The 23343-nt window shown below is 42.6% G+C and overlaps 1 protein-coding gene across 1 annotated transcript; it reads left to right on the top strand.

Moving 5' to 3' along the window:
• Window positions 1-353: 353 nt before the first annotated feature.
• crispld1a (cysteine-rich secretory protein LCCL domain containing 1a) lies at window positions 354-21431 on the top strand. The gene is given in 16 exon segments (XM_034132448.1): window positions 354-546; window positions 1642-1954; window positions 8139-8257; window positions 11932-12064; window positions 13931-14046; window positions 14462-14562; window positions 14881-14993; window positions 14995-15070; window positions 16435-16495; window positions 16571-16637; window positions 16763-16893; window positions 16988-17031; window positions 17129-17201; window positions 17286-17361; window positions 17470-17603; window positions 20492-21431. Coding segments are annotated over 15 exon segments (1554 nt in total). The 5' UTR covers window positions 354-546; window positions 1642-1696; the 3' UTR covers window positions 20544-21431.
• Window positions 21432-23343: the final 1912 nt, after the last annotated feature.

The following is a 23343-nucleotide window of genomic DNA, read 5'->3' as shown; positions in this document are numbered from 1 at the left end:
AATATTATCCTTGTAACAGAGTATTTGTACAGTGCAGTATTAGTACTTTTACTCAACTAAAAGGACATAATTGCTCCCCCACCACTGATCACAATAAGTCCTCCATTAACCCTCTGCCGGAACATTACATAATGTGTGTGTGGCTGGAGACTTTCTGTGGTTTTTCTCCATGTTCAACATTGGGGGAAAAAAAGTCCCTGCTTGCACCACACACACGCACGAGCATGAACGGGCAAAGTGGGCCGCGTTCATGCGTTTGAAGGGGGCGTGGCCAGGGGGCGGGGCCAACATGAGGATAAATGTGCAGAAGTGATGCTTTAGCGACTTTGGTGCAAGTATCCCGAAAGAAGGAAGAGGCACTCTGAGTTTTTTGTATTCAAACGGAGTGAAAGACCACGTTCCTCTGTCTCAGCTGCACCTCTCTGAAGGAAAACTGCTTTTACTTCTTCTTCTTCTTCTTCTTCGTCTTCTTCTCTCTGAAGTTTCCTCACAGCCAGATCTCTGTCAGGATCTCCAGAAGCGGGCTGCATTCCAATCCATTCAAAGGTACATTATTTCCACATTAAATCACACCTCGACTTTTCTGGTTCAATATGCTTTACTGCTCTTCACGTTCTCCATTGGGTGTTGGCACTTTGGTCCAGATCCTGTCACACTGCAGCATGCAAACCAAACTTTAACTGAGGATATGTGAAGCTCCATCCTGCTGCTGTTAATCACTGTTCAAGAGATGCAGTATTTATTTATTTTTAATATAAAGTCTTAACATGTTGTTTTATTGCTTTAGAGTTTGTATTTGCATTGCATGATCAGTTTCTGCCACATTAAGACATGCTTACAATGTGTTTATTTTACATTATATATTCGTCCTGTACAGTATTTAATTTAACATTCATTTTTTATTTTATCTTTCTCTATTTACATGAAAATTATTCTCATTTCATTTGCACCATTGTCTCCCTTGCAACATTCTCTTGCGCTATTTTTCTATTGATCTTTTTTCTTGCACTATTTTTATTTCTTAGGTATATTGTTTTTTGCTTTATTGAAGCTGTAGCTGTTATGCATATGAAAATAAAGCTGGTGTATCTTTACATTTGAGAATCTTATTGACCAAAGAAAGAAGAAAGGTGGTTATAATAATAGTTGTGTATTTGTTGTAAAATCTCCAAGAAAGTTTAACACTAGTAGAGATGTATCTAATGCACACTAGTTCTTCCCAGCATCCCAGTTTTGAACAGCGAACTCCACGAAGTCACCTGTTGCACAAACCAAGTTTCTGTTTTCTAGTTAACTTATATTGCATTTATTGCACCATTCTCTTGCACTCTTTTTATGTATTTACAGTATATGCCTTAGGTATATTGTATGTTGCACTGTATTGTACTGTGCATATGACAATAAAGCTGGTTATAATAGTTATATATTAGTTGTAAAATCTCCAAGAAAGTTAATTTCTAGTAGAGATGTATCTAATGCATACTAGTTCTTCCCAGTATCCCAGTTTTCCCAAGTGAACTCCATGAAGTCACCTGTTGCACAAACCAAGTTTCTGCGAGCCAAGATGAATATTGACCGATGTTTTTTAGCACATTTGATACCGAACATCTGCTGCAATCCTCACTTTCTCTCACACTGTAGACCAAGAAGACCCTCTCCTCTTCTCACCACATCCACCATCACTTCTTCCTGCAGGATGAGGCATGTTTCTCCTCTGAGGGGGGGCGTCTCCCTGCTCTTACTTTTGCACACCGCCTCCTCCATGCTGATGCTGCCCAACTCCACGGGCTGGGCACCGATTCTGGACAAGTACCAGGACGAGGAGGGGGACTTTTGGGAGGCCAAGCAGAGGGGAAAGAGGGCCATCACGGACAGCGACGCTCAGCTGATCCTGGATCTGCACAACAAGCTCCGAGGCCAGGTGTACCCCCCCTCTTCCAACATGGAGTACATGGTAGGTGCATGGAGGGAGGAGGAGAGTGGCTCTTTAGCTCGTCTAATTAGTCGTTTTGGTCTTAGGGAACTCAGATTTTTTTTCTGGCTGAATGTTATTTCCAAGAAGCACATCTCTCCAAAGTGGTGCTTTTGCTGGATTTTTTGAAGAGGGACTCACGTTTATTTAATGGAGAATCTGTCAAACTTATTTGAGTGTTTGTGGACTAAAATGTCTGTATTCCAGGACAGCCCTAGTGCATTTTTACCACTTGCCGTTTATAAATTGAACGTTTTGAAACCGTTCTAAACTCCAGGTTTGCCCTCCTTAAAACATGGACTATTGGATCGATTTCTGTGCATTTTAGGGATGCTTTCTCTCTATCGATTCTTCACCTATTTGGTAGTTTTCTTCTTGGTCAACTTCGATTTTGTCGTTGTTTCCAGCTAGTTGACTTACTTCCAATAAACTCTCTGTCGGGTTTACTTGTATCCAAGTAGCATGCACATATATGGAAAACAGAGGATTTGGAGGATTCTTTGTGTAAAAAACTCACATTTTTCAACTTGTCGTATCAGTGTTAGTCAACTGAGAATTTCGTAGCTTTTTTCACCTCATGCAGTGTGTATATTGAACGCTTCGACCCCGTCCTGAACTCCCTAAGAGTCTTGAACACTTGTGGATCATATAGCTTAGCGGCCTGACCCAGTCACCAGACCGGCTGGCACTCGTTCCTCCTGGCTCACACACAAGCAGCATGCCAACATCTAAGCACCTTCACACATGACCCCCCCCCACACACACACACACACACCCCATGTGACTTTGGTTGTTTTGCCAGAAGAAAATAATCCCACCGAGTTGCCAATGATCACATTACTGCTGCGTTTTTTTAACGCATGCTAAGACATTTGTTTGACTTTATCCTTTGGCCATAACGTGTGTGTACAGCGCCAGATCACTTTTCACAGTGCAATTAGCATCAGAGCACGGCACCGGGGCTTGTTTTACCAGCTGTCTACCCCCCACTAAACACACACACACACACACACACACACACACACAATGCATTGCCACCAACAGAAAGTAATGAGCTGCTATCATCCTTTCATCTCCACTTAACAAAAGCAGTATTATTCCACAGCAAAGGCAAATAAACAGTTCCTGCTGGGGGCTGTGTGTGTGTGTGTGTGTGTGTGTGTGTGTGTGTGTGTGTGTGTGTGTGTGTGTGTGTGTGTGTGTGTGTGTGTGTGTGTGTGTGTGTGTGTGTGTGTGTGTGTGTGTGTGTGTGTGTGTGTGTGTGTGTGTGTGTGTGTGTGTGTGTGTGTGTGTGTGTGTGTGTGTGTGTGTGTGTGTGTGTGTGTGTGTGTGTGTGTGTGTGTGTGTGTGTGTGTTCCAGCTTCTGGTTGAGAAACACTCTCTGGTGGAGAGTTGCTGAGCCAGCAGCTCTTTTCTTGTCTCCTGTTACGTTTGGCCGGGTTTTCTTTTTTTTTTTAGCTGCAGGGGCACCCAGGGGTGAAATATGGAAAAGGCATGCAACAAGAGGACGTGAGGTGAGAGAAAGACAGAGACATCTAGTGAGGAATACAGCAGGTAAATACAAATAGAGGTGTTCAAATGAGGAGAGATGCTCATAAGAGACAGATGGAGAGATGTTTCTTTTAAAAAGTGTTAAAACATTTGGAGGAGGCGGAGGTGTGGAACAAGTGGAAGTTGTCATCTTCTGTCAGCTTTAATGGAAATATCCTGTTAAGGTGGTTTGTAAAGTGTTTTTTCAGCTCTTTATTTTGAAAGGGTGCTCCATATTTCTCAGATTTTCCTTTCTTTTAGTCTGAACTGCTGTCACCTTTCAAACCCTCACAGAGTCACTGTACTGGAAGACTGCTCTCCCTACACACACACACACACACACACACACACACACACACACACACACACACACACACACACACACACACACACACACACACACACACACACACACACACACACACACACACACACACACACACACACACACACACACACACACACACACACACACCACACACACACACACACACACACACACACACACACACACATAGCCTTTGCCCATCATCAGAGAGACTCGGAGATAACATCAATTCTAATCCTCCTCCTCTTCCTCCTGCTCTTCATCGGTTTCCTTTTCTTCCCCGCCCTCCCCCCCCTCCCTCTTATCCCCATGGCTCCGTTCCCATTCTGTCATTTTCCAACACAGAGGCCCAAAAAATTCCCTGGATAAGCGTTCACACTCTGCAGCGAGCCACAGAGCTTCAATGCAGCTCTGTGGTGGTCACATGTTGACCCTCAGGTATAAACAGACAGGTGTCAGTGTTTGAAGGCTCCTGGGAGAAAGCCCCCCCCCCCGCCCTGCCTTGATGTTTGACTTGGCCGTGCCGAGGCGGCGGTGACGTCAGCGCTTTGAGATAAAGCTTTATCGACAGTTTTCTGCTGACGAGTCGAAGTCGTGCTGCAAGCGCCGGGCATTTTAATTTACCGTTGGATAATGTGGCTGTCCAATCAGACAATAATTAAGGTCTTAGACTAATAAATAAGCCCTGAAGTCACTTTGCCAAGATGTTTAATCATGGTAATGTGAATTAGCAGTACATCAACGTAGAAGACTCCTAAATAAAAGTACATATTTTCCCTCTTACCTGTAGTAATGTGTATCGATCTGGATTGTTTTGGTGAAAGTTGCAGTGCTTTTGGAAAGAGAAACACTCTGTGGATTAACTGGGTCAGGGTTTCTGGAAAGCCACATTGCAATCTGGTTTCATTACATAAGAGAAAAGGCAGACATCTCTATGGCAGATATCTAGATTTTTAAACAGGTAAGAGGGAAGATATGTGGTTTTGATTTTGGGGTGAGCTGTCACTTTCTCCTTAAGGATAAACATTTAGATTATTAAATACAAAGTCCTGTGCGGAAAAGACTCTGAAGAGCTGTCCAAACGTCTTAAATCCCAGAAATGTTTTCTAGATTACCTCAGAGCTCGTGTTTCTTGACTTTTCTCAATTCTGGTCAGCTTGTGACGCACAGAAAAAGTTCCCAAGAGGCATCCAACACACCTCGATTGCTTCTCTAGACGTGAAGAGCAGCAGCTGAAGAAGTCGGTCCTCCCAAATACTGTCGCTCCACATCCAAGGTCGCGCCCCGGCGAAGCCAAAAGGACGCTCCCGAAATAGCAAAGATGCCACCGTAATGTCACAAAGCTGCACTCTGTATCCTGTCCACGAATATCACAAACAGCACGGGCAACAAGGCGTCTCCTTGTGGGAGTCCAGAGCCCACAATGCTAAGAATGTAAACACAGCTCCTGCTCCTAAATGCATTTTATAAAGAAAAACCCGCAGTAAGCACCTTCCAGGAACTTCAGGGAACATGGTTGTAAAACGTTGCAGCGATGCAAAACACATGTAGATCAAATTAGCAAATTCCAGCGATATCTGTAAACGCTTAATGCCCCCGGACCCACCCATTCACCTGTGTAAATCTGATTATAAACCTTATATTTAAACCTTATGGTGCCCGTTAAGTGGAACAGCTTCCTGTGTGAGGTGGGAATAATTGGCCATGCTGTTGTGGTGAAACTATGTTCCCGGTATAACATGGTAATGAGAGATAATGGAGGTTTCTAGTTGACAGAATTCAGACAATGGTCGACCACAGGACCTCTGATGTGAGTTGATGTTGGCAGGAATGTGCTGCATGGAAATCTCTATGGAATTGCAGTAGTTGTGACGGAATAGAATTGAATTTTTGATCACTTTTCTAACTTTTTCCTCCCCGTCTCCTCAGCCAGGTTTCTTATCTTATTCTCGGCCTTCAGTCCATCCAGTTCCCATATCTTCCCCCTTGCTTTTTTTTTAGTGCTTCTCTACATGCACCGTTGATTATGAGCGTGAAACCCAAACGAAGTAGACATCTGTACTCGTAGGAATGCAACCAGATGACCAAGGAACAGAAAAAAAAAGCCCCAAAAACCTGGCTGCAAATGAGGTGTTAAGCGAAATACACAATGCTGCGTGCACTGTGTTAAAAGACTTTAGCAGAGGAGGTGTTTTTCTTTACGGGCCCTGAGCAGAAGTGCGGTCAGGGTGGATTTGGGGGGGGGGGGGGGGGGGGGGGGTCGCTGGGTTACAAGGCCCCCCCCCGGCTGGGATAACAGTGCAAACAAGAGCAGCTTGACAAGCCGGCTGCACCAGATTCAACAGCTGAGAAATATGTGCCGCTCAACACTTTCCGAGCTGCTTCCTCTGCAGGGTTCAGGACCGGGGAATGAGTTTGAGTGCTGCGTGTATTTATCGGTATTTGTAGCCACAGATAATCGTTTTCAGACCCATAACCATTCATTAGCGGTGGATAACCCCGATGTGCTGTGGTCTGCAGATCCTCCTGCCGTTACCACAGATGTGTTTCACTCTGCTTATCAGTGAAAACATTGATTATTCTTCGTGCAAGGAGGTCACTTGTCGAGAAAACCGAGCGGGGAAATGACATAGATTGAACTGAAGGTTGTAATTGAACAGCTCCTTTGTGCTTCTTTCCACATCTGATGGCCTTAAATCCCTTCAGTGATTCTGCATTGTAGTAGCAAGGAGAGATAACTAGACGACAATACTGACATTTATTTGCAGCCCATGGCCAACAGAGGTCATTTCTGAGCAGCGATAGAGTTTCAGGTAAACAAATTCTCCCTCCTGTTTTAGCCCCCGGTCTGTCAGTCATCATTTGGCCTCGTTGTGCAAGACAGACCCCAGGCGAGTGCAGAAGAAGGTTTCTGTAACCCCTCTTTGCACGTGTACAGCCAAATGAAAAATATACTCCACACCTCCAGCTGTTTATTTATTCTACACGCCACTTATGTAACATTTCTGCAAGGCTTTGTGTTGAAATCTGACATTGCAATCACGGAGATGACACGGGCAATATTACCTTGGCGTTGTTGATTTAAACAAATATATCCTTTCAACAGCTCGCCGGATTCCCAGAAAGAGAGTTAAGAGTTAATTTGCCAGACATCCTGTTGTTGGGTAGGTGTGTGTTTCGGGAGTAATGCAGAGAACAGCGGTGGTTTTCTGTTAGGGGAGTTATTTTAGTGTCTGTTATTGGATGAGATTTCACTCAGGGTAAGCTATGACTTCCAGGGCTCGATGTGTGAAATGTGCAAACTCCTGACACCTCCACACACACACACACACATACATACACATACACATACACATACACATACACATACACATACACATACACATACACACACACACACACTCATTCCCGTAGAGAAGCTGTTATCCCACATTGAAGGTGAAAGTGAAGGTGTGCAATTAAAGCAACACACAGTGTCCTTCAGAGGGATTACAGCTGGTGTTATTCTAACTGTTTTGTTAATGGTAGAATGTAGGTCAGCAGGGAGGAAGGACAGTCTTTGCATTCCCAGAAAACCCCAGAACGGGAATATGATCCCCGAGTGTCCAACCAGAGCCAAACCTCACTGAGAGGGCAACTCGGAGAGAAGTGAAACGAAAGCGTGCACCCAGACATCTCACCAGAGACATATGGAAGGTATTACTTAAGAAAAAAACACAGCTTTTTGCATTTTTTGAATAACACCCACCCATCCTACGGGAAAACCCATCTGGTGAAAATCAGCTGAGCAGCAGTGAGGAGTGAAAAATCTTTTATACAGCAGCAGCAGCAGCAGCGGCACATCAACACACTGCCGTTTACAGATTAGTGCACTTACTTAGCCATAGCAGCTCTATTACTTATCAGGAAATATGATATGTAATCCTTTTCTCATGTGTTTGGATGTCTCCTCACATCACTGACAGCTGTTAGCAGTGAATTATCTGCAGACCAGGTCCTTTATGAGCAATACAAGCAGCTTGATTTGATTTCCCTTTCTTAGCAACTATAAGGCAGAAATAGGCTTCATATTGTGTCTGCATCCTCATTTGCACCCTTTAAGTTGATTTATTTGTATTATATATACTATTTTGTCATTAAGTATCCTGTCATGCTATGTTTTTTCTTTATTACTTCTTGTTGGCTGTTCTGTTTGTCTTCTATGTTGAAAAAGAGAAGCATGATTTCCACCCCAAAGAAGTCTGCACTCCTGCTTACACGTGTATGCTTCTTCTCAATACAAATATTTATATATCCTCTATGTTTCAGTTGTGGGACACAGAGTTGGAGCGTACAGCGGAGGAGTGGGCTGAGACCTGTCTGTGGGAACACGGACCCGCGAGTCTCCTGCCGCAGATCGGACAGAACCTGGGAGCTCACTGGGGAAGGTAACCTGTGATTAACACTATATTTCATCAAAGGTTGGGGCTAAAAACTGCCTTTCTGGGAACATTTAGGGTCTTTAAACTCAGCATATGTGTTAGGGAATAATTTGCTTAGGTATTCAACCTTCGACACTAGGGATGTCCCGATCACCTTTTTTTGCTCCCGATCCGATTCCGATCATTTGATTTAGACAATCTGCCGATACCGATTTTTCCCGATCCGATCTTTATGCAATGCATTAAGAGAAAAAAAAGGAGAAAAGCATTCAAGTTGTCCCTTAAACCCCACGTTCTCCACCACAGATAACGGCTGGTCATCCAACGCGATGAATTCAGCTATCTTGGCTGTTATGTTTTTGGCCTTTTCACTGTTCTGGGGCAGTTTCTCTTTCCTTTTAAAAGTCTGAAAGTGTTGGTTGCCGTTACCCGAGTGGCCGTTGTTGTTGGTGTTTGTTTCTCAGGTGGCGTATTAGATTGGTCGTGTTGAACGTAGCTCTGTTCTTTCCACCACGCGGAACCTCCGCCTTGCAAACATTGCATCTGGCTGTTACACTGCCTTCCCTTTCAATTTTATAATACTTCCAAACTCCTGACATTTTCTCTGTCCCGACTCCCGAGTCACCAGCTGAACGTAGCCTCTCGTTAGCTTACTGCTACTATTAGACACTGCGCCCACTCTGTTGCCAGATTTGAGAGAAATAAGCAACCAGGTCTATGAAAATTATCCCGATTCCGATCTTTTGAAAATCACGTGATCGGCTCCGATCCCCGATCACGTGATCGGATCGGGACATCTCTATTCGACACAGTTCATCATGTTCTCCTCTCACTGTCTCCTTTCCCATGGCATAGGTCCACGGCCTTGGGTTCTGCTGCTATCTCTCTTAAGGAGGAACAGCTTGGGCGCATTGTTGTTGCCAGTCTATGACCGAGCACAAGCCGCCATGAGGTAGTTTACTGTTCAGGGACGTAGGTTCCCTGGCGCACATTCTTTTCTATGGACGAGAGCTCTAGTTAGATTTAGGGTCCATAATTGTTTAGTCTCACTAATACAGAATGTTGATTATTACACTCTGAACTAGTTAAAACATCGAGCTACAGAAAGAGTTCTTCAGAATTGGTTTGGCATCTCGTGACACACCACATGTCTTGTCAATTCTCCGGCCGTAACTCCAAACAAACCGTCAGTGTTTGCCATCAAAGCTCCAGCTCTCCTCGTGCCTCTCTGAGTCCTGTTTCCAATTGCTTCAGAAGTTTCCCCCACAATATGTGTGTTTGTAACCTTGGGATGTGTGTGTTCAGTCTAGGAATCTAGTTTGCATGCATTAACATAAACACGTGTTCCTGGATACGGACACAATATATGTCCATGGACAGACATCTAAACACACCTTAATATGTCCCAACAAGGTAACTATTAGTAACAGTATATTTCATCAAAGTTTGGGGGTAAAAACTGCCTCGCTGAGAACATTTAGGCTCTTATAAGGCAAGGCAAGGCAAGTTTATTTATATAGCACCTTTCAGCACAAGGCAATTCAAAGTGCTTTACAAAAAAGACATTAAGAACATTGAAAAATATTGCAGCAGAAACATATTATAAAATGTCATTTAAAAACACTCATTTAAAAGCAAAGATAATAAAACATGAACAACACATATTCTAAGTCAGCAAATGTGTGTTTGTAACCTTGGGTTTGGTGTGTCTGGTGTAGGAATGACTTTATTGCACATGGATAGGATCAGCATTTATGTAGCCTATTGTTTGCATACATGAACAACATCCAACACTAACATGTTCATACAGAGTACATATTAATATAAACCTGCTTCATATTTGCCACGTGTTCGTGTGTGTGTTCGTGTGTGTGTTCGTGTGTGTGTTCGTGTGTGTGTTTGTGTGTGTGTTTGTGTGTGTGTTTGTGTGTGTTCGTGTGTGTGTTCGTGTGTGTGTTCATGTGTGTGTGTTCATGTGTGTGTGTTCATGTGTGTGTTCGTGTGTGTGTTCGTGTGTGTGTTCGTGTGTGTGTGTGTGTGTTTGTGTGTGTGTTCGTGTGTGTTCGTGTGTGTGTTTGTGTGTGTGTTTGTGTGTGTTCGTGTGTGTGTTCATGTGTGTGTTCATGTGTGTTCATGTGTTCATGTGTTCACTCGCTCCCCACAGAGCCTCTGAACACAGCAGAGCTTCACATGAGCGTCTCTTGTTCCACATCTAATCCCATCTCCTCCTCACACTCGAGATGTGTGCTCCGGTCTAATCAGATTAACAAGCGGCACCTGGAGCCGGATCAGAGTCACGGCTTTGTTCCTGCAATTTATTCAGAGGAGCTGTTTGACTGCCAGCAGACATGTGTACATTAACAACGGGGGCTAATTGCAGATGGTAGCTACATATGCTGCATGAGTGTAGTTTTACATTCATTCATCTTTTCATAGTTTTAGAGAGAGTCACCCTGCCGTGTTTTGAAGGTATAACATGCTTATCTCTTATTGGTACACATTTTGAAGAACATTTTGATAGTGTTTTTGTAAATAGTTGATTACAATTCACATGAATCTTTCCAAGAGTTGCTTTGTTTTGCACTAAGAAGCTAAATGGGTATCGTGTGTATACAGTAGGTTCTTAAAAAGAGACGATAGGTAATTCAACAACCCAAAGTGACTTTGAGGAGACACAAAATGTCCACATGGTGACCCAAAATGAATAGAAATGCATGCAACCTGACCGCAAAGACAGTGTAAATGAGAATAATAATAGATTAATTTTGTTAGCGCTTTTACAGGTGCTCAAAGACGCTTTACAGATATAGTGAAAAGAAAAGAACAACAAATACATATATATATAGTTAAAGTCAAATTAAAATCAAGCAATACAAAAACAATCACACATTAAAAGCCAGATTGAAGAGGTGGTTTTTGTAAGGTGGTGAGGTTAGTGCAGTCTCTGATGGGTTGTGGGAGTGAGTTCCAGAGGGAGGGGGCTGTGATTTTAGTTTTTTTTAAGCAGAGGTCAATAATTTTTACGGCCCTCGGAGGATGTTGAAAAAATTGAAAAGGCCCTTGAGAGGAAAAAGGTTCCCCACCCCTGCCGTAGAGGATTGCAGTAGTGGAGTCGTGATGTGATGGATGCATGAATCAGGGTTTCAGCAGCAGAGGAGGAGAGTGATGGGCGGAGACGGGCAATGTTTTTGAGGTGGAAAAAGGCAGTCCTGGTGATGGGATTGATGTGGTGATTGAATTTGAGCTGACTGTCGAAGATGACTCCGAGGTTGCGGATGTGAGGGGGGGGGGGTGGGGGGGGGGTGGATAGCGTGTTGCTGGTTTTGGTACGGGATGGGGGGCCGATGATGATGATGATGTCTGATTTAGCACTGTTCAGTTGGAGATAGTTTGTTTGCATCCATGCTTTTATTTCTGAGAGACAGTTGGTGAGAGTGGAGTGAGTTGTGGGGGTGAGGGTTTTTGTTGAGATATAAAGTTGGATGTCATCGGCGTAGCAGTGAAATTGAAGGTTGTGGCGACGAATGATTTTGCCAAGGGGGAGCATGTAGAGGAATGCAACTACAAAGTCATACGAAATGACTAAGAGAAGACTCTTTAAGCTCCAGTGTCTTGACGGGGGAAGACAAAAGACAGTATACGTTTTTTTAACACAAAGGTATTTTCCCCCATATCTCCAGGCATCGCCCCCCCACCTTCCACGTGCAGGCCTGGTACGATGAGGTGAAGGATTACTCCTTCCCGTACCCTCAGGAGTGCGACCCCTACTGCCCCTTCAGATGCTCCGGCCCCGTGTGTACTCACTACACTCAGGTAGCTCGGATCGTACCATTCATCCTCTGTAGACTCCATCCTTTAGTGATTTAAAGGTCACCTATTATGCAAAATCCACTTCTTCATGTCTCTTCTACATCAACATGTGTCCCCTCTTCTTCATGTCTCTTCTACATCAACATGTGTCCCCTCTTCTTCATGTCTCTTCTACATCAACATGTGTCCCCTCTTCTTCATGTCTCTTCTACATCAACATGTGTCCCCTCTTCTTCATGTCTCTTCTACATCAACATGTGTCCCCTCTTCTTCATGTCTCTTCTACATCAACATGTGTCCCCTCTTCTTCATGTCTCTTCTACATCAACATGTGTCCCCCTCTTCCTCATGTCTCTTCTACATCAACATGTGTCCCCTCTTCTTCATGTCTCTTCTACATCAACATGTGTCCCCTCTTCTTCATGTCTCTTCTACATCAACATGTGTCCCCTCTTCTTCATGTCTCTTCTACATCAACATGTGTCCCCTCTTCTTCATGTCTCTTCTACATCAACATGTGTCCCCTCTTCTTCATGTCTCTTCTACGTCAGCATGTGTCCCCTCTTCTTCATGTCTCTTCTACATCAACATGTGTCCCCTCTTCTTCATGTCTCTTCTACATCAACATGTGTCCCCTCTTCTTCATGTCTCTTCTACATCAACACGTGTCCCCTCTTCTTCATGTCTCTTCTACATCAACATGTGTCCCCTCTTCTTCATGTCTCTTCTACATCAACACGTGTCCCCTCTTCTTCATGTCTCTTCTTCATCAACATGTGTCCCCTCTTCTTCATGTCTCTTCTACATCAACATGTGTCCCCTCTTCTTCATGTCTCTTCTACGTCAACATGTGTCCCCTCTTCTTCATGTCTCTTCTACATCAACATGTGTCCCCTCTTCTTCATGTCTCTTCTACATCAACATGTGTCCCCTCTTCTTCATGTCTCTTCTACATCAACATGTGTCCCCTCTTCTTCATGTCTCTTCTACATCAACATGTGTCCCCTCTTCTTCATGTCTCTTCTACATCAACATGTGTCCCCTCTTCTTCATGTCTCTTCTACGTCAACATGTGTCCCCTCTTCTTCATGTCTCTTCTACATCAACATGTGTCCCCTCTTCTTCATGTCTCTTCTACATCAACATGTGTCCCCTCTTCTACATGTCTCTTCTTCATCAACATGTGTCCCCTCTTCTTCATGTCTCTTCTACATCAACATGTGTCCCCTCTTCTTCATGTCTCTTCTACATCAACATGTGTCCCCTCTTCTACATGTCTCTTCTTCATCAACATGTGTCCCCTCTTCTTCATGTCTCTTCTACATCAACATGTGTCCCCTCTTCTTCATGTCTCTTCTACATCAACATGTGTCCCCTCTGTGTAAAGAGACTCTGAAAGTTTCAGGAACAAAGATTCTCTCTCTTTTTGTCCTGATCCATTTCTATAAAAACCTGTCTGAAAATGAGCTGATCAGATTTTGGCCACTTGATGATGTCATAACGATGTGTTGGCTTGTGTAACCATTAGCCAATCACCAACCAGGGTAACCCCCCCCCCCCCCCCCCCCCCTTATCACCTGAATCTCCTCCTAGAGCACCATTGAGTTCTTTGTAACCAAATCTCTCTCAGAGGGGCGTGGGGAGGGGCTCCTTATTTTCATCTAAAGTAACAGACAGAGAATCAGCACTTTTGAAACAGGGCTGAAACAGAGGGGATTATGGGATGTTGCAATGATCAGTTTGGTGTTTCAGCCAATCAGAGACATGTTCTGGATATATCTGAGACCTGTGATATATTGATGAGAAACAGTATAATAGGGGACCTTTAAGACCTACTGTAATGATCAGTTGTTCTTCTCTGTTTTGTAGCTAGTCTGGGCCACCAGCAGTCGGGTCGGCTGTGCCATCAACACGTGTTACAACATGAATGTGTGGGGACAGATCTGGGCCAAAGCCGTCTATCTCGTCTGCAACTATTCACCAAAGTAAGAAGATGTATTTTGATTTTCCTTCATGGCTGCATGACTGATAGACAGGGTGAAGAACTCATCATCATTTGCTGCTAAATTGTCAATCACAAAGGCGATTTGAAAGAAATGTGAAAGTCAAATTCCTCATAGTGTGCTATACTGCCATTAAGAAAGTGCCTCTACTTTATGTACCAGAATGCATTGCACCCGCCCCTGGCTACGAAGAGTCAGAGATGAGAAATCAAAGCTTAAGTATCCTTGCAATAAAATAAATCACTGTCACATTAAATGACGGTGCTTCATGAAGGAAGAACAGATTTCTTGCAGCTCTTTTCGGTCAACAGATGACAAATTAAGGAATGTGTTGCTTCAATCGACTAGTAGTATGTCTTCTGTTCATTAATCCTTGCTTGTCATGTGATCTGATCAGGGGAAACTGGTGGGGGCACTCTCCCTACAAACATGGGACCCCCTGCTCCGCCTGTCCTCCCAGCTACGGAGGAGGCTGCAAGGAAAACCTGTGCTACAAAGGTGTGTGTGTGTGTGTGTGTGTGTGTGTGTGTGTGTGTGTGTGTGTGTGTGTGTGTGTGTGTGGTGTGTGTGTGTGTGTGTGTGTGTGTGTGTGTGTGTGTGTGTGTGTGTGTGTGTGTGTGTGTGTGTGTGTGTGTGTGTGTGTGTGTGTGTGTGTGTGTGTGTGTGTGTGTGTGTGTGTGTGTGTGTGTGTGTGTGTGTGTGTGTGTGTGTGTGTGTGTGTGTGTGTGTGTGTGTGTGTGTGTGTGTGTGTGTGTGTGTGTGTGTGTGGAGGATAATATACTAACTGTCCCCTGCCTCTGTGACTCTCCCTGACAGATGACAGCTCCAACGGCGCACAAGAGGAAACGGAAGAAAACAACTTCATCGAGCCGGAGACCCCCCCTCGTTCTCCACAGAAACCTCGACCCAGGGCCCCCAAACCGGACCCCCCCCCCAAATGTCCCCGCCCCGGTCCCCCCCACAGAGGACCTGCAGAGGAACGAGGTGGTCAACACACAGCAGATGTGTAAGCTGCCATTTAACTGTTTATTCTGGGTCTGGTTTCAACTTAAAATGGGGGTTGTGGGACCTGGTTGGGAGGTGAGGGTAAGAAACAAAGCAAAAGTATGCTTCAACCGGAAATATTGATGTTCTGTAGCATTACTGCAAGTCACTCTCTGCAGCAGTGTGTTATTACCAGAGATGGCAAAAGTACTCACATCCTTTACTCAAGTAGAAGTACAGATACTCGTGTTTAAAAATACTCTGGTGAAAGTAGAAGTACTGACTAAACTTCTTTACTCAAGTAAAAGTAAAGAGGGCTTTGAAATGTACTTCAGTAAAAAGTACCCATAACTAGCAGCTGTTTTAAAGAGTACCTGACCTCCCTTTATATTAATAGAACAATAATGTCATTGTTAGCTAATGAATGTTTCCATGCTGAACAACAGCAACATGACAACGTTTTCATTGGTCCCTCTTCTTTAGAGAAGACCAGGAAATGATGGATACACGGATCGTGTTCAAATCAATAGGCACGCAATGACTCTAAATAATAATGATCACGCCACCAAACACACATTCAAACTAAAGGAACCAGCCTGTTTGGAAAATGTAAGAAGTAGAAAGTACAGGTATTTGTGTTCAACATGTGAGAAGTAGAAAGTACAGGTATTTGTGTTCAACATGTAAGAAGTAGAAAGTACAGGTATTTGTGTTCAACATGTAAGAAGTAGAAAGTACAGGTATTTGTGTTCAACATGTAAGAAGTAGAAAGTACAGGTATTTGGGTTCAACATGTAAGAAGTAGAAAGTACAGGTATTTGTGTTCAACATGTAAGAAGTAGAAAGTACAGGTATTTGGGTTCAACATGTAAGAAGTAGAAAGTACAGGTATTTGTGTTCAACATGTAAGAAGTAGAAAGTACAGGTATTTGTGTTCAAAATGTAAGAAGTAGAAAGTACAGGTATTTGGGTTCAAAATGTAAAAAGTCATCGGAGTAAAATAAGTAGTGGAGTAAAAATACCAGAAAAATGTACTTAAGTACAGAAACGAAGTATTTGTACTCCACTACTTCCCACCCCTGGTTTTAGCATGATCTCCAGAGTGTGTGTTTGCTTTTGGCCGACGGAGAGGGGTGAGAGGCGCTCCGTGCGGTTTTTAAATGGCTTCCTCTCCGCTCAGAAACAGGCTCTGGTTGTAAGCTGAGACGCTTCCTCCAGAAACGCTGACCACCCTGAACCCTGTCGCAGGAATTCTTCTCTCTGGTTTCTTGAAGCATCACAACAATCACTGGGTGTCATTCAACTGTGGCTTTTAGAAACGAGACATTCCTGCATGTTGGTTCCTGCAGGGGGAATGAAAAAAAGGCTTTATTTTGTGTTTTTCAGCTCAACTGGTGACCTGTGACACCAAGCTTCGAGATCAGTGTAAAGGAACGCCATGTAACAGGTACAGCTCCGAGGGAATAGGATAAAAACAACGCCAAAAAATAGAGTTTTCAGTTAACTTCATATTCCTCCACAGATACGAGTGTCCAGCCGGGTGCCTTGATGCTACAGGGAAAGTAGTTGGGACAGTTTACTATGAAATGGTGAGTCGATATTAAGCCAATTAGCAGTGGTGTGTCGTGTCAAAGTGTCCTTGAGACATCGCTCACATCTGTCACTGCACAAGGCCTTTAATGCAAATTCGTCAATAAAATGATTCTACTTGCAGCAATCCAGCGTGTGCAGAGCCGGTTTACATGCAGGAGTCATAGATAATGACGGGGGATGGATGGATGTGACAAGACAAGGCAGGAAGGACTTTTTCATCAAATCCAACAAGAACGGAGTCCAGTCTCTCGGGTGAGACTCGTTCGAAACATATACTGATGATATTTGGTGAAATGTACTAACGATGAATGGAGTCTCATGTCAGTGTTGTGTTTTCTCTTGACAGGAAGTATCTCAGTGCCAATTCCTTCACAGTTTCCAGAGTTCCAGGTTAGTCTGACTATAATGAGACACTGTAATTATAGATATGTCACATTTTGTGTGAAATAACTCATTATAAGATGTGCGGCGACACCTTTTCTTACAGTCAAAGCCATCACATGTGAAACCACAGTTGCACCGATGTGTTCGTACCAAAAACCTGCAAAACACTGTCCGAGGTATGAAGCTCTAAATCTGCCTCGAACCTTTATTCCTCCAGCCTCATTAACAAGTTCATTAACTATTAACTGTTCTACTTTTAGGTTATACTGCCCGAGGAACTGTTTAGAGGAGAACCCTCTCATATCCAGAGTAATCGGCACCAGAATATACTCTGATGTAAGTCCCTATCTTCAAAAATCATCAATATTCCCATGATTTTAGAGACTGAGGTGTGTCCACATTTATGTTATATACTTATTTCCTCTTCTTCTTCTTCTTCTGTAGAAGTCCAGTATTTGCCGAGCAGCAGTCCACGCTGGAGTCCTCCGGAACGATCTCGGGGGTTACATCGACGTGATGCCGGTGGATAAGCGGAAAAATTACATCGCCTCACATCAAAATGGCATTTCTTCAGAGAGGTAAGGGATCCAGAATAAACCTTTTCATCACTGAAGCTATGGTGACCAAGGTGATGCTTTACAGTGAGATGTTAAGGATGTGAACAAGAAGGGCTAAGCTTTGGGAGGTTTTAAAATGATATAATACATGGAACACATCCTACTTTATAGACACACAGTACTATTGAACGACAACGTGACACTATCAGACAAAGGCAAACCTGCTTTTAGTATAAACAGGGTTCTTACGGTCATTAAAAACCTGGAAAAGTCATGGAAATTCAAAATGCTAATTCCAGGCCCTGGAAAAGTTATGGAAAACAATATTTTTCCCAAAGTTTTGGAAAAGTCATGGAAATTTAACAAAAATTGCATCAAATATAATTTATATTTGATCTAATCGCCAAAATAGTAATACTATAATGATAATACATACTGTATCGTATAGTAATGAAACGTAAAATGGCATTTAACTGTCGAGGTGTTTTGCTGGTGAGAGATTTTAGTAGAAGCTAGTAAGCCTATTGGATTTGTTTTAGATAGGCACAACATGTTTCATATGCAGACCTTATTTTCCTGTTCCATGTGGTACCGCTGAGAAAAAGTAATTTTTTTGGTCATGGAAAATTAGGTAAAGGTCATGGAGAAGTCATGGAAAAGTCATTGAAAATCATTGGTGAAAAAGTGTATGAACCCTGTATAAAGGAAGTAGGAAATTTGCTATTTTGGTATCCTTGCATGTCTTCCTCTGTTAACTCAGGAGACATCATTGGATTATAAGGTGGCTTTTGACCTTTAAAAAAGCTTAGGCAAGGCAATCAAATATCTACCCAATTCAAATGCATGTGAAAAACATTTACCTCACTAGGAGCTCATACAACTTTTCTGCATCAAGGAAATTAAGAGACATAAATAAATAATCCTTAAATGTGTTTCCTGATCATCAATAAAAGACGTTTGTCACTAACTTCCTACATAATGAGTCCTTGGTGGCTGAGAGGGAACAACATATACATTTTTAACAAAGAAGGGAGCTTGTGCTTGCCTTGGAAAGACTTTGCTAATTCGAATAAAGTGAGCACATGTGCATCCTGCCGTACCGCAGTATTAAGGTTACAGGTCCGTACCAGCCTCGGTTTAAAGCTTCAGTGACCCACATGCTGCTGTAGTGTTGGAGAGACATTAAACTGCACATACTTTGCATTGTTTTGGTCGATAACATGCCCTGTTTTAGAGGACAAACTCTCATTTATTCTGTGGCTTTCTTCCCTCTCCACATCTGTCTCTGTCACTCGCTGAGAGGCCTGACGTCTGTTAGTATCTGCTCATCATTTATCTGTCCCCTTCAACTTCACAACATGTCTGTCTCTGTTGGATTAACACATGAAGGTCCCCTGTGTTTGTGGAAAGACGGGAGGTTTATCTGTTTTCTCGGGGAGTCGTGACCTCTATCTGTGTGTGTCCTATCTGTCATCCCCGTGTCAGACTGACGTTTCTCCGTAGAAACCTGAAGTCTTTCTGTTTGTGTGTGTGTGTCATCCTCGTCTCTCTGCAAACGCCCGGACATGTTTGGTATCGGCAGAGATGGCAAAAGTACACACATCCTTTACTCAAGTAGAAGTACAGATACTCGTGTTTAAAAATACTCTGGCAAAAGTAGAAGTGACCCTTTCACTCTAACCCCTACCTGGCACCTTGGACTTGATACATCGTGAAGAATTGACCGTTCCTTTGTATTTTATTAGACATTTTAATATTTGTTTTAGGAGATCTCTTTGAATTTCCTCCCACCTTCATTTGAGATCCCTACTCTCTGCTTCTTCCCAGCGTATCACCAGAGACGGCAAAATTACACACACTTTACTCAAGTAGAAGTACAGATACTCGTGTTTGAAAATACTCTGGTGAAAGTAGAAGTACTGACTAAACTTCTTTACTCAAGTAAAAGTAAAGAGGCTTTGAAATGTACTTCAGTAAAAAGTACCCATAACTAGCAGCTGTTTTAAAGAGTACCTGACCTCCCTTTATATTAATAGAACAATAATGTCATTGTTAGCTAATTAATGTTTCCATGCTGAACAACGGCAACATGACAACGTTTTCATTGGTCCCTCTTCTTTAGAGAAGACCAGGAAATGATGGATACACGGATCGTGTTCAAATCAATAGGCACGCAATGACTCTAAATAATAATGATCACGCCACCAAACACACATTCAAACTAAAGGAACCAGCCTGTTTGGGAAATGTGAGAAGTAGAAAGTACAGGTATTTGTGTTCAACATGTGAGAAGTAGAAAGTACAGGTATTTGTGTTCAACATGTAAGAAGTAGAAAGTACAGGTATTTGTGTTCAACATGTAAGAAGTAGAAAGTACAGGTATTTGTGTTCAACATGTAAGAAGTAGAAAGTACAGGTATTGGTGTTCAAAATGTAAGAAGTAGAAAGTACAGGTATTTGTGTTCAAATTGTAAGAAGTAGAAAGTACAGGTATTTGTGTTCAAAATGTAAGAAGTAGAAAGTACAGGTATTTGTGTTCAAAATGTAAGAAGTAGAAAGTACAGGTGTTTGGGTTCAACATGTAAGAAGTAGAAAGTACAGGTATTTGTGTTCAAATGTAAGAAGTAGAAAGTACAGGTGTTTGGGTTCAACATGTAAGAAGTAGAAAGTACAGGTATTTGTGTTCAAAATGTAAGAAGTAGAAAGTTCAGGTATTTGTGTTCAAAATGTAAGAAGTCAAAGTAAAAAGTCGTCAGAAAAATAAGTAGTGGAGTAAAGTACTGATACCAGAAACATGTACTTAAGTACAGTAACGAAGTATTTGTACTCCACTACTTCCCACCTGTGTATCGGACACACACTGACTCCTTCTCTTTCTCTTTCTCTTTCTCTCTCCTTTTCTTCCCCAGCCTTCAAAACCCCCCCGGAGGAAAAGCTTTCCGGGTGTTCGCCGTGATTTGAGAACCCCAGAGAGCGGCTTCACAAAAACAGAAAGCGCACTTGTGCTGTTGAAAAGGCGCCAATCAAGCCCTGTTGTCAAAACACAACGACTGAAATGTTTTCTGGCTCTGCTTCACACCAGGGGTCGGAGGTCGTTACCATGACAGCCTAAATCTAGCGAAGGAAACTTGACACACACACACAAAAACACACACATCTGTCACCTGCATTGAGTTTTCAAATTGTCCTCTCCAGCAGAAAACGCTTTTACCTGTAAATATCTCGCTGTACAGACTTGTAAATAGTATCACACGTGTTTGTCCATTTCCTTGCCATTTTAACAAACAGCTGTGTATGATTATAGAAAATAATACGATATAACTTTATAACGGCACTTAAAGAGGAATTACATTATTATTTTATAAAGTCTGGCACATTTGTACTGGTGCTCCGGGGGGGTTTGTTGTCATATTTTGTACTTTTTTAACTGGCGAACAAATTGTTATGCATTTATTTTTATATGATAATGCTTTATATCAACAGGATTTATAAAGGATGCTGCTATATGTGTTTTGTAATTGCCAGTGTGTTGGGATTTGTTTGTTTTACAGATAATGTGGTTTAGTTTAAACCCCCTGCAGGTCGGGGAGTCACTCTATTTCCAAAATATGTTTTCAAGTCATATCTATTCATTTGTATTTAACAAAAGTAAACAGAAGCGATACTATGCAACAGTTTTATCACATACAGTGTAGGGTAATGGTGAGTTTTAATCAGTATAATTGTTCATATTGTTTCCAGCTTTAATAGGCAATTCATTGTTTTTTTGTCTGTGCATTTTACATATTTTCCTACCTCCAAGATGTTGGGAAAAGTCCATTTTGCAATAAAAATATTACAGCCACCTCACTTCTCTTGCAGACATGTGTTTGTGCTATTAAAATAACTTCAATTGCTTTTAAAACTAAACATCTATTTGGCTTTATCACAATAAATAAACACTTTTCTTCAAGGACCTGCGTCAGAGTCACTGCTCCTCAAAACTCGCCTACCATCAGATGCAAAATGTAGCTTTAAAATTGTCAAATTTCTCCTTCAAACTTTTGTTAGTGTTGGATTTCCTGCTGTAAAACTGGCGGTTGCGGCGTTAGGGCGGTGCTCCTTATTCCGATTCGCGAATATTTCATGTGAGTAACACGATCACAACTTGTGTTTACTTGTGCTGATTTATCCCGACCTCAAACACCGCGCTGCGTCAGACTCAATTCACCTCAACCGCCGTCAAAGAGAAATCTGGGATGACTTTCTGCTTTGACAGGAAATGCTCTCTTTACAGTCTAAAAATGAAAAAGCTACTCATACATAACATATCTAAAAATGATTGAATATTGGCACTCTGAAAGGAGGGAGCCGCATCCACAGAAGGCTGTCAATGGTCCTTGAACACTTCATCTGATATGGTTCATAATGCTCTCATATTAAAGCATCAATCTGCTCTAAAACCTCATTGGAAATGACTCATTTCACATCAGCTATAAACCGGTGGATAAGCACGCAAAGATCAAAGTACCTCGGGGAGTCACTGAAGTGGTACGTTCTGTGGATGAAGACTGAACCAAATCCCCAGACTTCCAGATCCATTGCTCCATTTGAGGAAGAAGAAGCATCCACTAAGTCTCACAGGATGTCCTCCTGCCCAATACCTACCTTTTGCAATTTGTCTTGCTTTAAAAACTAAACATCTATTCGGCTTTACCACAATAAATCTTCAAGGACCTGCTTTATAGTCATGCAAACCATCAAATGCAAAGAGTAGCGTTAAAATTGTCAAATTTCTCCATCAAACTTGTGTTAGTATTGCTCCATATTCCTATTCTCGAATATTTCATGTGCTTTCACGTTAAAGCATCAATCTGGAAATTGATCAGACTTCCAGATCCATTGCTCATTTTGAGGAAGAAGAAGCATGCTTTACCAAAGTCTCACAGGATGTCCCCCCCCCCCCCCCCCCCCCCCCTTTCCTCCTGCCCAATATCCATATTCATGCAAACCATGGAGAGCGGAAGCGTTTGATTTTAAATGTCCGTCACCAGGGAGCCGAGTCGTCACTCCTCATTTGCTTCTGAGCAGCAATGGAGCGAAATGACCGATCAGTAATGGTTCCACCATCTCCATATCCGGCCTGTTATGATGTCTGCAGGCGGCAAGAGGTCCTGACTCAGGCTGCCAGTCTGTGTTATTCCCCAGATGAGGGCTAGTAAATCTTAAATGATGGGTTAAGTACACAGTGTCTGTCCCGGTGACACAATATATCCTCCTGAGTTATTCTATAGGTTTCATTGGTGATCATGAGGGGAATAGTGATCACTTAAATGTTTCTGCATTGGCAGGTTTAACTGCACATGAGGGACAGTACATTCTACATGCACACTGACCCTTGCACCACATGGACAACTACTTATTGCTCGGTGGATGAAGTATTTAGACCTTTAACTCGAGTAAAAACACAAATGCAAGTAGAAGTAGTAGCATTCAAAAGCTTTCTCAAGTAAAAATACAACAAGTATTAGCTTAGGTAAATGTACTTGCAATGGAAACTTGAGAAAAGACAGACATCTGTGTGTGAGTGTGCATGAGGTTGACAACTTATACCTTTAGTTAAGTTGCAAAATCATGTATAAATCAGTGTGCATGCTCACACATTCGAGTGGGCACTAATTTCTGTTCCCTCACCTTTGAAGTAAACCGGATCTCTCGTGATTGGCCGAGCTCTGAGAGAGAACGGTCTGCAGAGTGAGTGATAGGCCGCCCATGTGCAGCC

The sequence above is a fragment of the Trematomus bernacchii genome, unplaced genomic scaffold, assembly GCF_902827165.1.
Source record: "Trematomus bernacchii unplaced genomic scaffold, fTreBer1.1, whole genome shotgun sequence".
Lineage (NCBI taxonomy): Eukaryota > Metazoa > Chordata > Actinopteri > Perciformes > Nototheniidae > Trematomus > Trematomus bernacchii.
The sequence above is the reverse complement of the archived record's forward strand: the minus strand, read 5'-3'. Positions and strand labels throughout refer to the sequence as shown.